Source organism: Brassica napus, chromosome C5 (genome assembly GCF_020379485.1).
Source record: "Brassica napus cultivar Da-Ae chromosome C5, Da-Ae, whole genome shotgun sequence".
Taxonomy (NCBI): Eukaryota; Viridiplantae; Streptophyta; class Magnoliopsida; order Brassicales; family Brassicaceae; genus Brassica; species Brassica napus.
The window spans coordinates 9,947,382-9,960,168 of NC_063448.1; the positions used below are offsets into that span (position 1 = coordinate 9,947,382).

At 36.4% G+C, this 12,787-nt stretch overlaps 2 protein-coding genes across 3 annotated transcripts; both read left to right on the forward strand.

Moving 5' to 3' along the window:
* The first annotated feature begins 4,170 nt into the window (after positions 1-4,170).
* LOC106427161 (serine/threonine protein phosphatase 2A 55 kDa regulatory subunit B beta isoform) lies at positions 4,171-8,796 on the forward strand. 2 transcript variants are annotated; one of them, XM_013867895.3, is made up of 14 exons: positions 4,171-4,606; positions 5,254-5,357; positions 5,441-5,536; positions 5,628-5,747; positions 5,906-6,088; positions 6,427-6,518; positions 6,763-6,881; positions 7,013-7,136; positions 7,365-7,488; positions 7,594-7,662; positions 7,746-7,837; positions 7,918-7,995; positions 8,083-8,135; positions 8,217-8,796. In XM_013867895.3, exons 1-14 carry the CDS (start codon positions 4,489-4,491, stop codon positions 8,351-8,353), a joined length of 1,509 nt encoding a protein of 502 aa, XP_013723349.2. In that variant the 5' UTR covers positions 4,171-4,488; the 3' UTR covers positions 8,354-8,796. The 2 variants fall into 2 exon arrangements, with proteins under 2 accessions (XP_013723349.2, XP_013723350.2); XM_013867896.3 differs by having other exon boundaries at positions 5,906-6,085.
* Positions 8,797-11,235: 2,439 nt separating this feature from the next.
* On the forward strand, positions 11,236-12,648 carry LOC106427114 (inorganic pyrophosphatase 2). The gene is made up of 4 exons (XM_013867846.3): positions 11,236-11,448; positions 11,533-11,654; positions 11,742-11,943; positions 12,099-12,648. The coding sequence occupies exons 1-4, from the start codon at positions 11,302-11,304 to the stop codon at positions 12,477-12,479; spliced, it is 852 nt and encodes a 283-aa protein (XP_013723300.2). The 5' UTR covers positions 11,236-11,301; the 3' UTR covers positions 12,480-12,648.
* The last annotated feature ends 139 nt before the right edge of the window (positions 12,649-12,787 follow it).

The following is a 12,787-nucleotide window of genomic DNA, read 5'->3' on the forward strand; positions in this document are numbered from 1 at the left end:
GGCTTAAGCTATCACTACAAGAAAACAGCGGCATACTGAGGGAAAAAATCGTCGGTATGTCGTCGGAATAACGCTATTCCGACGACATACCGACGAAAAATGTCCTCAGAAATAACTCATTAGAAATTCATCTTTCCTCGGAAATCCCTCGGAAATTTCCGACGGAATTCCGAGGAAACCCTATTTCCTCGGAATTTCCGAGGACCACAAGTTCGTCAGAAATTCCTTGGAATATTCCGAGGAAGATGTCGTCGGAATATTCCGAGGGATAAACTTCCTCGGAATATTTCCAAAATTAAAAAAAAAATTATAAATTTATTTTTTTAAATTGAAAAAAATATAAAATTAAAATTGAAATAGAAAACATATTTAAAATACAAAAAATAATAAAATAGTTTTTATAAATAAAAAAAATGTTTTATAAATACAAAATTAGTTTTAATAAATATGAAATCATCTTTTTATAAATACAAAATAGTTTTTATAAATACAAAAAATAATAAAATAGTGTTTATAAATCAAAAAATGTTTTATAAATACAAAATTAGTTTTATAAATATAAATATTTTTATAGATATGAAATCATCTTTTTATAAATACAAAATAGTTTTTATAAATACAAAAAATAATAAAATAGTGTTTATAAATCAAAAAAAATATTTTATAAATACAAAATTAATTTCAAAATATGAAATCATCTTTTATAAATCCAAAAAACGAATTTATATACAAAGAACGGTTTGTATATTTAAAAATAGTTTTTATAAATACAAAAATAAAAAAATAGTAATTATAAATCAAAAAATGTTTTATAAATAAAAAATTAGTTTTAATAAATATAAATATTTTTATAAATATTAAATCATCTTTTATAAATCCAAAAATCGAATTTATATACAAAAAACGTTTTGTAAAATCGAATTTATATTGAAAAAACGTTTTGTAAATAAAAAAATAATGAACAATTTATAAAAAAAGTTCTAAATCAATTCAACACAACCAAATCACAATTCTAAACCTATTACACAACAAATCACAATCCTACCCAATCACCCTAACAAAAATCTATCAAAAACCTTCTAAAATCATCAAATCTACTTAAAAACCTAACAAATAGGACCTAAGAGAGTGGGATAGGGTCCTTACATGATTTGTAAGAGAATGGAAAGGATTCGCCGGAGAGATCGTCGCGAGAGAAGGTGGAGAACGCCGGAAGGAGAGAGAGATCGCCGGAGAGGAAGAAGAGAGAAATGGGGAAGAAGATGCGTTTAGAGTTTATAAAACCTTGGGTCCGACGGATATTTTCCGTCGGAATTCTCTCAGTATTTTCAATTTCAATTTTTGCGAAATATTTGGCGGCTTGTTTGCCCGGTTAAATGAAAATATTCCGAGGAAATTCCGACGGCTACTTAAATATCCGTCGGAATTTCCTCGGAATATTTTCATTAATTCGAGGAAAAAGAATATCATGTGCATGTATTTCTATTAATTTATATTGTTCCTCGGAATTTCCTCGGAATATTCCGAGGAAATACCGAGGAACTAGTGTTTGGGGTTTCAAAACATCAATTTTTTTTGCCGTATTTCATTTCTTATACAATTGTAATGCATACCATTGAAGATTCTTTGTATAGATGAGCATAAACCATAAAATAACAAATTTCAAAACGAATTGTAAGTATTCCCTTTACCGTTCATTAAAGTGTATAAGTGTTTCTCTATGTTGTGCGGATTTCGTTCATACAATCGGAAAAGTGTTTATTATAGGGTAAGGAACAAATTTTTGACTTCATAATGAACGTAAGACACTTAATAAGGGTTATATAGGTGTTATTCAAACCGCAAAACGTTGTTTTCGGTTTAAAAACCCTATTTCCTCGGAATTTCCTCGGAATATTCCGAGGGAATTCCGAGGAAACCCTTTTATTCCTCGGAATTCCGTCGAAATATTCCGAGGAAATTCCGAGGAACTAGTGTTTGGGGTTTCAAAACGTCAATTTTTTTAAACGGATCGATCGATGGATATATGTCCAAAAACGCATCGATCGATCACTAAGATGGACCAAAGCGTAACAATGTGATCGATCGATCGAGGATATCAAGTGTTCCTCGGAATTTCCTCGGAATATTCCGAGGAAATTCCGAGGAACTAGTGTTTGGGGTTTCAAAATCTCGAATGTTTTTTTATAAACGGATCGATCGATGGATTTATGTCCAAAAACGCATCGATCGATCACTAAGATGGACCAAAGAGTAACAATGTGATCGATCGATGAGATTATCCCATCGATCGATCGAGGATATCAAGTGTTCCTATTCCGAGGAAATTCCGAGGAACTAGTGTTTGGGGTTTCAAAATCTCGAATGTTTTTTTATAAACGGATCGATCGATGGATTTATGTCCAAAAACGCATCGATCGATCACTAAGATGGACCAAAGCGTAACAATGTGATCGATCGATGGGTATATGTCCAAAAACGCATCGATCGATCACTAGTTCGTCGGAATTTCGTAAAATCCCTATAATATTTCTTCGGAATTCATCGGTTTTTTCCGAGGAACACATTTTTTCTCGGAATTTCCTCGGAATATTCTGACGGATTGATATTTCCTCGGAATTCCGTCGGTATATTCCGAGAAAACATTTTGGGTTTCCTCGGAATTTCCTCGGAAATTCCTCGGGAAATTCCGAAGATTTTATTTTCCGTCAGAATGTCCGTCAGAATACCGCTGTTTTCTTGTAGTGTATATATAGTTTATGTTATGTGGAAAGAGAAAAAATTCGAGACTGAACACCTCAGCTAGTAAACCATGTCATCTTCTCATCAAGGAAGTCAAGGTTCTTTTGAAAGCTAAGTTAATAGGTCTTGACCGCACCATTCCTACGTCCAGAGCACAGCGTGCTCAAAAAATTACAACTCGGTCTGAAACATATCTTCAACTTTGGTTTCTTCATTTTGATCCTTAAAGGTCAAGTGGTCCAGAGGACCAGAACTCTTCACAACTATATCATCGTTGCATGTGTCTATCTCTATTATTCTTCATCTTGGTTTCTCGTTCATACTATATTTGCTTTTTCTTTAAATTGTAGTTTTGGAAACAATGTCCCTTTTGGAAGAGAAAGGAAGAATAAAGTACGTTTAAAAAAAAAAGGTTGAACGATTTTCATCCTAAAACTAGAACACACACATTTCTTGGATATCAAGAAACAAGATAAACATGACATTAACCAAGAGAATGACACTTACACATCCATAAACATTCCAGTGTCGCTTAAGTATCCTTGAGTAGAGCATGTGATAGATATTTTCACTCACAGTAAGAGATTAAAACATCAAACCATATATTGCAAAATCCAGTACCTTGATGATAGTGTTAATGAAAATATTTGAAAAACGTGCTCTGCTTTCTATAAGTTTCTTAAGAGCCCAATTCACTAAGGTAAATAACAAGCATAATGCAATATTTAGGAGCCTAAAGATGTGCCAATAAACCCATGTGTTTAGAGTTTTTGGGATTCTATATTAACTTGGGCTTGTTCTGTATCCTATTGTATTGGGCTCTAAAAAACTTGTGAACTCTAGATAAAACAACAAATACCTCATGATCCCGTTTATATCCTAAGTTTCCAAAACACTGACATTCAGACTAATCTGATACTCATTATTTACATTTTATTACTGGCTTTAGACTGGTTCAATCTTTTTCTACCGCGTGCGTTGAAAGTCTCCCTACAGATGTATTCATTTTAAAGAAATTACGTAAGAAAACGATTATTTTCTTGGTAAGAAAGAGAAAGTATTATTCTAAGTACAATGTTCTGAGCATCTGCTACTATAATATTGTTTTATAATAAAAGTTCTTCGCAGAAAGCAAACAATGTGCAAAACTGCAAATGGAATTTTAGGATAACTGGGGAAATTAATTATTTAGAAATGGCACTAATGATATTTATAAATATTCCCCATCATACAAACAGTGGCAAGCGCACCTCCACAACTGACCAATGATACGCGAAGCCATATGTCACCGTCCATTCATAATTTACTGATCGGATAAAAGAATGTCACAGCCAGTAACTCTAAAAATAAAATTGATATCGGGACAAAAACATTATAGTAATAGACATTACTTAATACGATTTGTTCCTTCGTTCGTTTGGTCCCGAAGAAAGAAAAAAAAGGATCGTAATTCCAATTTTATCCTTTTAGAAAGAGACAAAGAGGAAGGCGTATTTTCTTCTCTCGCTCCTTCATTTTCTAGAGAGAGAGAGAGAGAGAATCGAAAATCCATTTTTTCCTTGAGAAAGAGAGAGAGAGAGAGAGAGACGAAATCAATCATCGATCAAGTGCTTCCAATCGCGAAACCGATGAAGAAAGCTATGGAATGGAATGTGTTATAGTGGTGACGCGATCTTCGACTCGGTGATTAAGATTTGGAAGCTCAGATTGTTTTTAATTGGATAATCTTCGCAGTAAGAAAGAAAAATGAACGGTGGTGACGATGCTGCTTCCTCCGCCGCTGCTAGTGGTCCTCCTCCGTCTCTAGAGTGGAGATTCTCTCAGGTCTTCGGCGAGCGAACCGCCGGAGAAGAAGTCCATGAAGGTAAATAAATAATAATTGCCTACCTCGTTAGAGATTGTCAAGTGTTTTCGAGGAGATAGAGAGTTTTAGATCCAGAGGGTATTATTTGAGGACTAAGGATTTTGATTTTGTGGTTTGGATCTGATTTGGATGATAGGGGGATTATTATTGACTTCTTCCTATACTGCTTAGTGAGCCCCATTGATGAATGAATCTATGTGACTTTGTCTTTGATTGCACTGTTAGTGATCTAAGCTTCTGTCTGTTCTATTCCATACTGTTTCCACTGATTAGAGTGCTTTCTCGACTTTGCTAAAAAAATCAAAGGAAAGCGTTTGATGAATTGTCTGTCGAGCTGGAAGTGTGTAGGGTTATCATTTGTTATGCATTTTTGGTTCATGAGTTATATTGAATTTGTAATATTGAGCTGGTTTCTTTTTTGGCTGATGTGATTTTTTGGAGTACTAATGTAACAAGATGGTTTTCAGACAAATTTAATTTGCTGTGTCTCGGCATTTCTCTTGTTGTTGTAGTAGTCTACTTCACTGTTTCACCTTCTCTATGTTATGGAGTAGAATATTCTTCCTCCTGTTTAATGTATTTAGATTTAGTGATGACTTGTTTATCTGACGATTCTTTTTTTTTTTTGCATGAATTTGTTTCCGCAGTTGACATCATTTCAGCCATTGAGTTTGATAAAAGTGGAGACCATCTCGCAACTGGTGACCGTGGGGGCCGAGTAGTTCTTTTTGAGAGGACGGATACTAAAGATGTGCGTCCCTTTTTCTTCTGCGAGATTTACTTCAATCGTCTGTTTTTGTGCTGTAATGCATTCTTATTCAATGTTATTTTCAGAATGGTGGATCCAGGAGGGATGCTGAGCAGATGGATTACACAGTTAGGCATCCTGAGTTTCGATACAAAACAGAGTTTCAGAGTCATGAACCTGAGGTACGTTGAAAGATATCACCAGATTTCACTTACAAATAAGTGTGATGCTAGTGCTACAAAAAAAATAACCTCGCTCTCCAATCTCTTTCAGTTTGACTATCTCAAGAGTTTGGAAATAGAGGAGAAAATCAACAAAATCAGATGGTGTCAGCCAGCAAATGGTGCATTGTTTCTGCTTTCCACAAATGATAAAACCATCAAATATTGGAAGGTGCGAGATTTGGATGGCCTTTTATCTTGTTTCCAATTATTATAGGTCTCAGCCTCACTCGTGAAAGTGGTCTAGAAGCTTGTTGGTTATGCTTCCAAGACTCCATTAAAAAGAGGATGAGTAGTTTCTTACCCCTCTATGCATTTTTGATCAAACAGGTACAAGAGAAGAAGATCAAGAAAATTTCTGAAATGAATATTGATCCGTCCAAAGATCCAGGTTCAAGTAGCCCTCTTCCATTAATTGCTAATGGAGTACATGCCGATAAACCACAAGACTACCTGAGCAAGGACTTTCCCTTCCCGCCAGGAGGCATTCCATCTCTGCGTTTGCCTTTGGTAGTTGTACTCTATGCAATATTATTTCTTCTTCTTTTTTGGTGTCAAATAGAGTTATAGATTCAGGATTCTGAAGACTAAATGCATATAGATATCCAACCTGCCATGGCCGGAGCTTCTCCCCAGTAGAAAGAGTGGATCCAGTAATCTATGAGTTGATTTGTACTTTAAGACTGTAGGTTGTGCATGTTTTCATATTATTTAGTTGTGAAATGTAGGGAGTGTGAAATGTTGTCATTGTTTCCCTTGGTCGTAAGTAAAGCTCAGTACCAAATTTTTGTGACATGCATTACAACTGTTACTTGGCTTGGAATAATGGTCGTTCTGCATATTTAATCTAGGTGACTAGCCAGGAGACAAACCTTGTGGCTAGATGCCGAAGAGTGTATGCGCATGCTCACGATTACCATATTAATTCAATCTCAAATAGCAGGTAATCTCTTTCTTAAGTTTTCACACGAGTTATATGTTTTGCTCTCGATACCTTTTAAACCACTTCTTGACTCCTTTAGTTTCCATCCCGGGAAAAAATCTAGGATATGTTTTAGAATTTTATCGTTCTACCCTTCTCATTATCGTACTTCGTTAATTTAAATTTCACAACCTATACATGCATGCGTTACAGTTCACTGATTTTTCTGCATTGCGATAATGTACCATTTCCTTAATCTTTGAAGCGATGGAGAAACCTTTATTTCGGCTGATGATCTGCGAGTCAATCTCTGGAATTTGGAAGTCAGCAACCAGAGTTTCAATATTGTTGATGTTAAGCCCACAAACATGGAGGACTTAACTGGTATGCTTTCTTCCATTATTTTGGTAGAAGTTATAACGTCCTTATTTGAACTTTTCTTCTTTTGACGTTTTCTTTATTAACATCAGCTGAGTTTAACTGGTATGTTTTTGAATGCTACATGGTCTCTGCAGAGGTTATTACATCAGCTGAGTTCCACCCAATCCATTGTAATATGCTCGCATATAGCAGTTCAAAAGGCTCCATCCGTTTGATTGATATGAGGCAATCAGCTCTGTGCGATTCTCATACTAAATTGTAAGTTCTATTCTCCTCATCCTTTTATCGAAAAGGGTAGTGTTTTTCTGGATTGACAGAGCGGGTTGCGATATGTGCTTAAACTAAGTTGAAATTCTAAGTAAGCAAGGGATATAAATAAGTAGGTTCATTTCAAATCTTTCTCTTATCTTGTAGTAAATGACATGGAAGTGAAGATTATTAGGCTAAAAGTGTCAGACCACTGACAATTGTTACTTCCTATCACAGGTTTGAAGAACCGGAAGCACCTGGTTCAAGATCATTTTTCACAGAGATAATTGCCTCAATTTCAGATATTAAATTCTCAAAGAATGGGAGATACATACTTAGTCGCGATTACATGACCCTCAAGGTTGGAAATCATCTGATTCCCATGTGTATAGTTATTTTCTTATGGTATGCCAATATAGTTGTATCCTACAGTTCTTTCTGATATCTGCCTTTTCTGACGTTTCAGCTGTGGGACATAAACATGGATTCTGGTCCAGTTGCGTCTTACCAGGTTCATGAACATCTGAGACCAAGGGTGAGAGCTTCTTTCTGTGGGCATCTATAATTTGATAATCTTGTATTGAAAACTAACCATATTATTTTTTTACCCGGTTGCAGCTATGTGATCTCTATGAAAATGACTCCATCTTTGATAAATTCGAGTGTTGTCTGAGTGGTGATGGATCGAGGGTAGCAACAGGCTCTTACAGGTTTGATTGTTTGTCTTGTAGTCAATTCAATACTTTTCTATCTTATATAAGAGATGAACCAATGACATGCGTGAAACCAGCAATCTGTTCCGCGTATTTGGAGCGTCTCAAGGAAGTACTGAAGCTGCAACGTTGGAAGCTAGCAAAAACCCGATGAGGTAAGTTGAAAAACAGAGATCATTGATAGCTAAACCCAAGTCATAAAAGTGTATGTTGATCAATTGTGAATCAATGGTTTACATTAGGAGGCAAACACCTGCGAGATCTTCCAGATCTATGACAAGCGTGGTTAGACGAGGTTAGTGGTAGTGGTCACAGTAAAACACATTCAAGCCTTTTCTGTTTTCTTTTGGAGTGAAAATTTGTGTGTTGGATGCAGGATCAGAGAGTCCAGGATCAGATGCGAACGGAAACGCACACGATTTCACAACTAAGTTGCTGCATATGGCTTGGCACCCAACGGAGAACTCAATTGCTTGTGCAGCAGCCAACAGCTTGTACATGTATTATGGATGAACTGGAGAAGAAAGAAAAGAAACATGGAACCAGCTTGCTCCATTTTAACTTTCCATTTTCTCCCTTTTCTCTCGCTCTCTCGTTTAACAACCAAAGTGATTATGTAACCAGAAACATTGTAGTCGTAACAGAGGTATGCTGTGACCAAGACCAAAGCAGGAAGAAGCAACAGAATATTTTTCAGGAGTTGGAAGATAAAACAAATGTTAGATTGGGAAAGCAAAGAAGGAGATACCTTTTTTACCAGAAGGGTAATTGTCTGAAAAGGAGAAACCTACTTAGGCTGTCTTTTGTTCTTTTGGGTTGCTAAAGATTCTTTTTTATTTTTTTTAGTTTATATTACTCTTTTAAGAAACAGCTTATGTTGTGTGGCAATTTTAGTACGATAATGAAACGATGGGGAGGGTTGTGCTTCAAATTTGTTTATTGATTCTTTTGTCATATCTTCTTCTTGAACGCATTTAGCTCCCTATATCTCTCCTTTTCAATTGATTTGCAGACACCCTTTTGTTATTTTTACCGCCACCGACAATAAAATGTAGTTTGTATATCTTCATATCTTCAGTTACGAGAACTATATTATCAGTGGCTTAATTATTTTTAGGCAAAAATTATTAGCATGTACACAGTTCTTGTTACACTTGTGAAAATGCCTCTTAAAATATAAAAGACAATTTATTATCCTAACCTTCCAAACAGTGTAGAGAGCAACATATATGGCCACGCCACGCGACCCTTAGATAGAGGAAAGTAATTAACCATTCAACTAGTAGATCGCGTGACACGCAAGTTATCACTATTGTGGATTTTCGTGGTGCTACAGAGTTGCAACGACAATAATTTATTTTCCTCCGTGTTTTATACTGGAGTAGGTCTCTAAAGACGTGAGGAAGAGGAGTAGAAGCTTCTTTTGATGCGGATCTTCTGATGATAACGTCTGATCATTCGAAAAATATGTATATTTAATAGATAGCGATATGCACATATACAGTGTTGTGTTGTCATGTTAAGACTTGTTAGGTGATCGACGGCCAAATGTTTTAAAAATATATTTTCTTATTAGATATAACGAAGAGATCAGCTTGATGAGTATTGAAAGATGTGGCCACCAAAGTGGGTTCTGATGATCCTTAACTCCAAGAATATTCCTCTTATTACATTTGTCACTCAATATTCCTGCCAGCTTTCCTCCCTACTCGCTGGTGCCTTCTGATGCACTTTCCATAGTATTCCAGACTTTAATTGTAACATCCCATATGTGAAAAGACTTAAGATAATTAATTTGGCTACCTATGTCACCAAAGTTGACTTATTTTTTCCAGAGCACATTCTGAAAGAACTCCAGAGTTAAGCGTGCTTGATCTGGAGTAGTGGAAGGATGGGTGACCTATCGGGAAGTGATTCGCGATAGCGTGCGAGTGAGGCCAAAGCATGGGAAAAAGTCGGGTGGTGATTGCAGGGTCAGTAAACAAGACTCCAAAGCCTTGGAAAATTAACGGACCGACCGTTGGAACGGGATGGGCCCACGGGCCGAGAGAGCGGGCGTGGGTGACCCATTAGCCGTGGACGGTCGGGGCGTTACAAATGGTATCAGAGCTGGTTAGCCATCTCAGTTCTGACCTGAGAGGCGTCTTGAAACCTATCGTGGAGCGCAACGAGGACGTTGCGTTCTTTGAGAAGGGGTGAATTGTAACATCCCGAGTTGTGATATGTGAAAAGGCTTAAGAGAATTGATTTGGCTACCTATGTCACCAAAGTTGACTTACTTTTTCCGGAGCACATCCTGAAAGAACTCCAGAGTTAAGCGTGCTTGAGCTGGAGTAGTGGAAAGATGAGTGACCTATCGGGAAGTGATTCGCGATAGCGTGCGAATGAGACCAAAGCATGGGAAAAGGTCGGGTGGTGATTGCAGGGTCAGTAAACAAGACTCTAAAGCCTTGGAAAATTAACGGACCGACCGTTGGAACGGGATGGGCCCACGGGCCGAGAGAGCGGGCGTGGGTGGGCCCATTAGCCGTGGACGGTCGGGACGTTACATTAATATTTTGATAAATTCAGTGTTCTAAAGGTTATTCCAACCGAGTATAATTATTTTTTGGTTTTAACTTTATTGGTAAAGTTTGTGACCTAATCGATAAAGCCACTACCCATGCATGCATCTTTTTTCCGTTTGTTTAAATTTTGTATCTATATACTATATAGAACAAAATCCTTTTGCCAAATAAGTAATAAATGTTAACGTAGAAAAAATATGTCGACATAAATGTAATTAGTTGAGAAAATTCATCAAAACTAATAGTCTAATACACACATGAACAAACAAAACCCCTCAATTAATAATGAAACATTATATTCTTACCCAAAATAGCATATATATATATATATATATATATATATATATATAATACTTGTATTATGTATATATATATACTAATGTTGCATAAACTTCTTTTTTATGGTTGATTTTTTTCTCATACTCTCTTTTTTTGTTTGTAAATAATTTACTTTTATTTTAATAAATAGATAGAGAAACGGATTAATAGGTAGAATATTCTTTTGTCTCATGTCCGCGTCTTCTCAGCTGCCTAAAATTCCACATAAAAGGAAACTTTTAACAAGCCAATCTTGTTTTTTGGGTCAAAAACAAGCCAATCTAAAATAATAAATACCCCACAAAACAAACTAAGAGCCGTCAACACCGTCCGATCAGCACACTTAGTCAATATTTGACCTTAATCGTTACCATCCAACGGTTAATAAAAATAAGAACCAAATTTCAATTTTTCTTTGCATACGCGCAAGGTAATATTCCAAAGGCATCTTCCGAGAAAAAAACCCTATTCGTATCTCTCTTTCACTTGTATATAAATCACACTCATCTTCTAAACATTCCACAACAATCATACATTAAGGTTTTCCACGAGATTCTTTTTCAGCTTTCTCAGACAATGGCTAACAAGAACAACATTGTCATCGTATTCGATTTCGACAAGACGATCATCGACGTGGACAGTGATAATTGGGTCGTCGATCAACTTGGCTTCACTGATTTGTTCGACCAGCTTCTCCCCACAATGCCTTTTAACTCTCTCATGGTTTGTGCATCCATCCCTAACTATATTTTCTGATTTTCATTCAACCCAATATCAATATTTCATATTTGGTTTTCATAATAACAGGCTCGGATGATGAAGGAGCTTCATGATCATGGCAAAACCATTGAAGAAATCAAACAAGTCTTGAGAAGAATCCCCATCCATCCTCGTGTCATCCCTGCTATCAAATCTGCTCATGCGTTAGGGTAATTCCATATTTTTAATTTTGATTATATGCTCTGATTAAAGAAAAGACACGTACACGTTCACTTATACGGTTTGGTTATTTTTAGGTGCGAGCTGAGAATAGTGAGCGACGCGAACACGTTATTCATCGAAACGGTCCTTGAACATCTCGGGATTCGTGAGTATTTCTCTGAGATTAATACAAATCCTGGACTTGTAGATGAACAAGGAAGGTTAATAGTATCTCCGTACCATGACTTCACCAAATCCTCCCACGGTTGCTCTCGTTGCCCTCCTAACATGTGCAAGGTATACTTTACTACCATGTCACATGCACGGATTACAATTAATATTTGAATATTTTATATGCAACTATCAACTCATGTCGTGTGTTGAATCTATACGGATCCACTTGTGTGTGTTTCTTCGGTTAATTAATGGTTTTAATAATTTTATATTTATAGGGTTTGATAATTGAGAGGATTCAAGCTTCTTTTACCAAAGAAGGAAACAAGATGAAGATGATCTATCTTGGAGATGGTGCTGGTGATTACTGTCCGAGTCTTAGACTCAAAGCTGAAGATTACATGATGCCAAGGAAGAATTTTCCGGTTTGGGATTTGATCAGTCAAAACCGGACCTTGGTCAAGGCCACGGTTAGAGATTGGACCGATGGTGAAGCTATGGAGAGAATACTAATGGGAATAATCAACGAGATTATATCATCAGATGAAGAGGAGATGGAGAAGATGTTGAGCTCTGATCATTGCAAGATATCGGTTGGGATTGTTCACGAGCCTTTGGTGCCTCTTGCTCTTCAAGTTCCCCTTAATCTCGTTAAGTGATTTATGAAGAGAACAAAGAATCTGAGATCTTTTTGTTTCGAATATAGTATTATATTCTTCATGCACCCGAGAAAGAATGTATAAGATGTCTAACATTGAAGGGTTGATACGTAGATTATTTTGTACTCTTATTGATATAATAATTCCATTGAAAGCTTAACGGCCCTTACATCGGAATACTAACAGACTCACCCATTGCCTAAACATTCAAGTGGTTACTTGTGTAGCATTTTTTTTTTGTATGCAAATTTTGTCGGTCAATCAAATTATGATCATAGTTCAGATTCTACGCCGGCCTCGCCCACAAG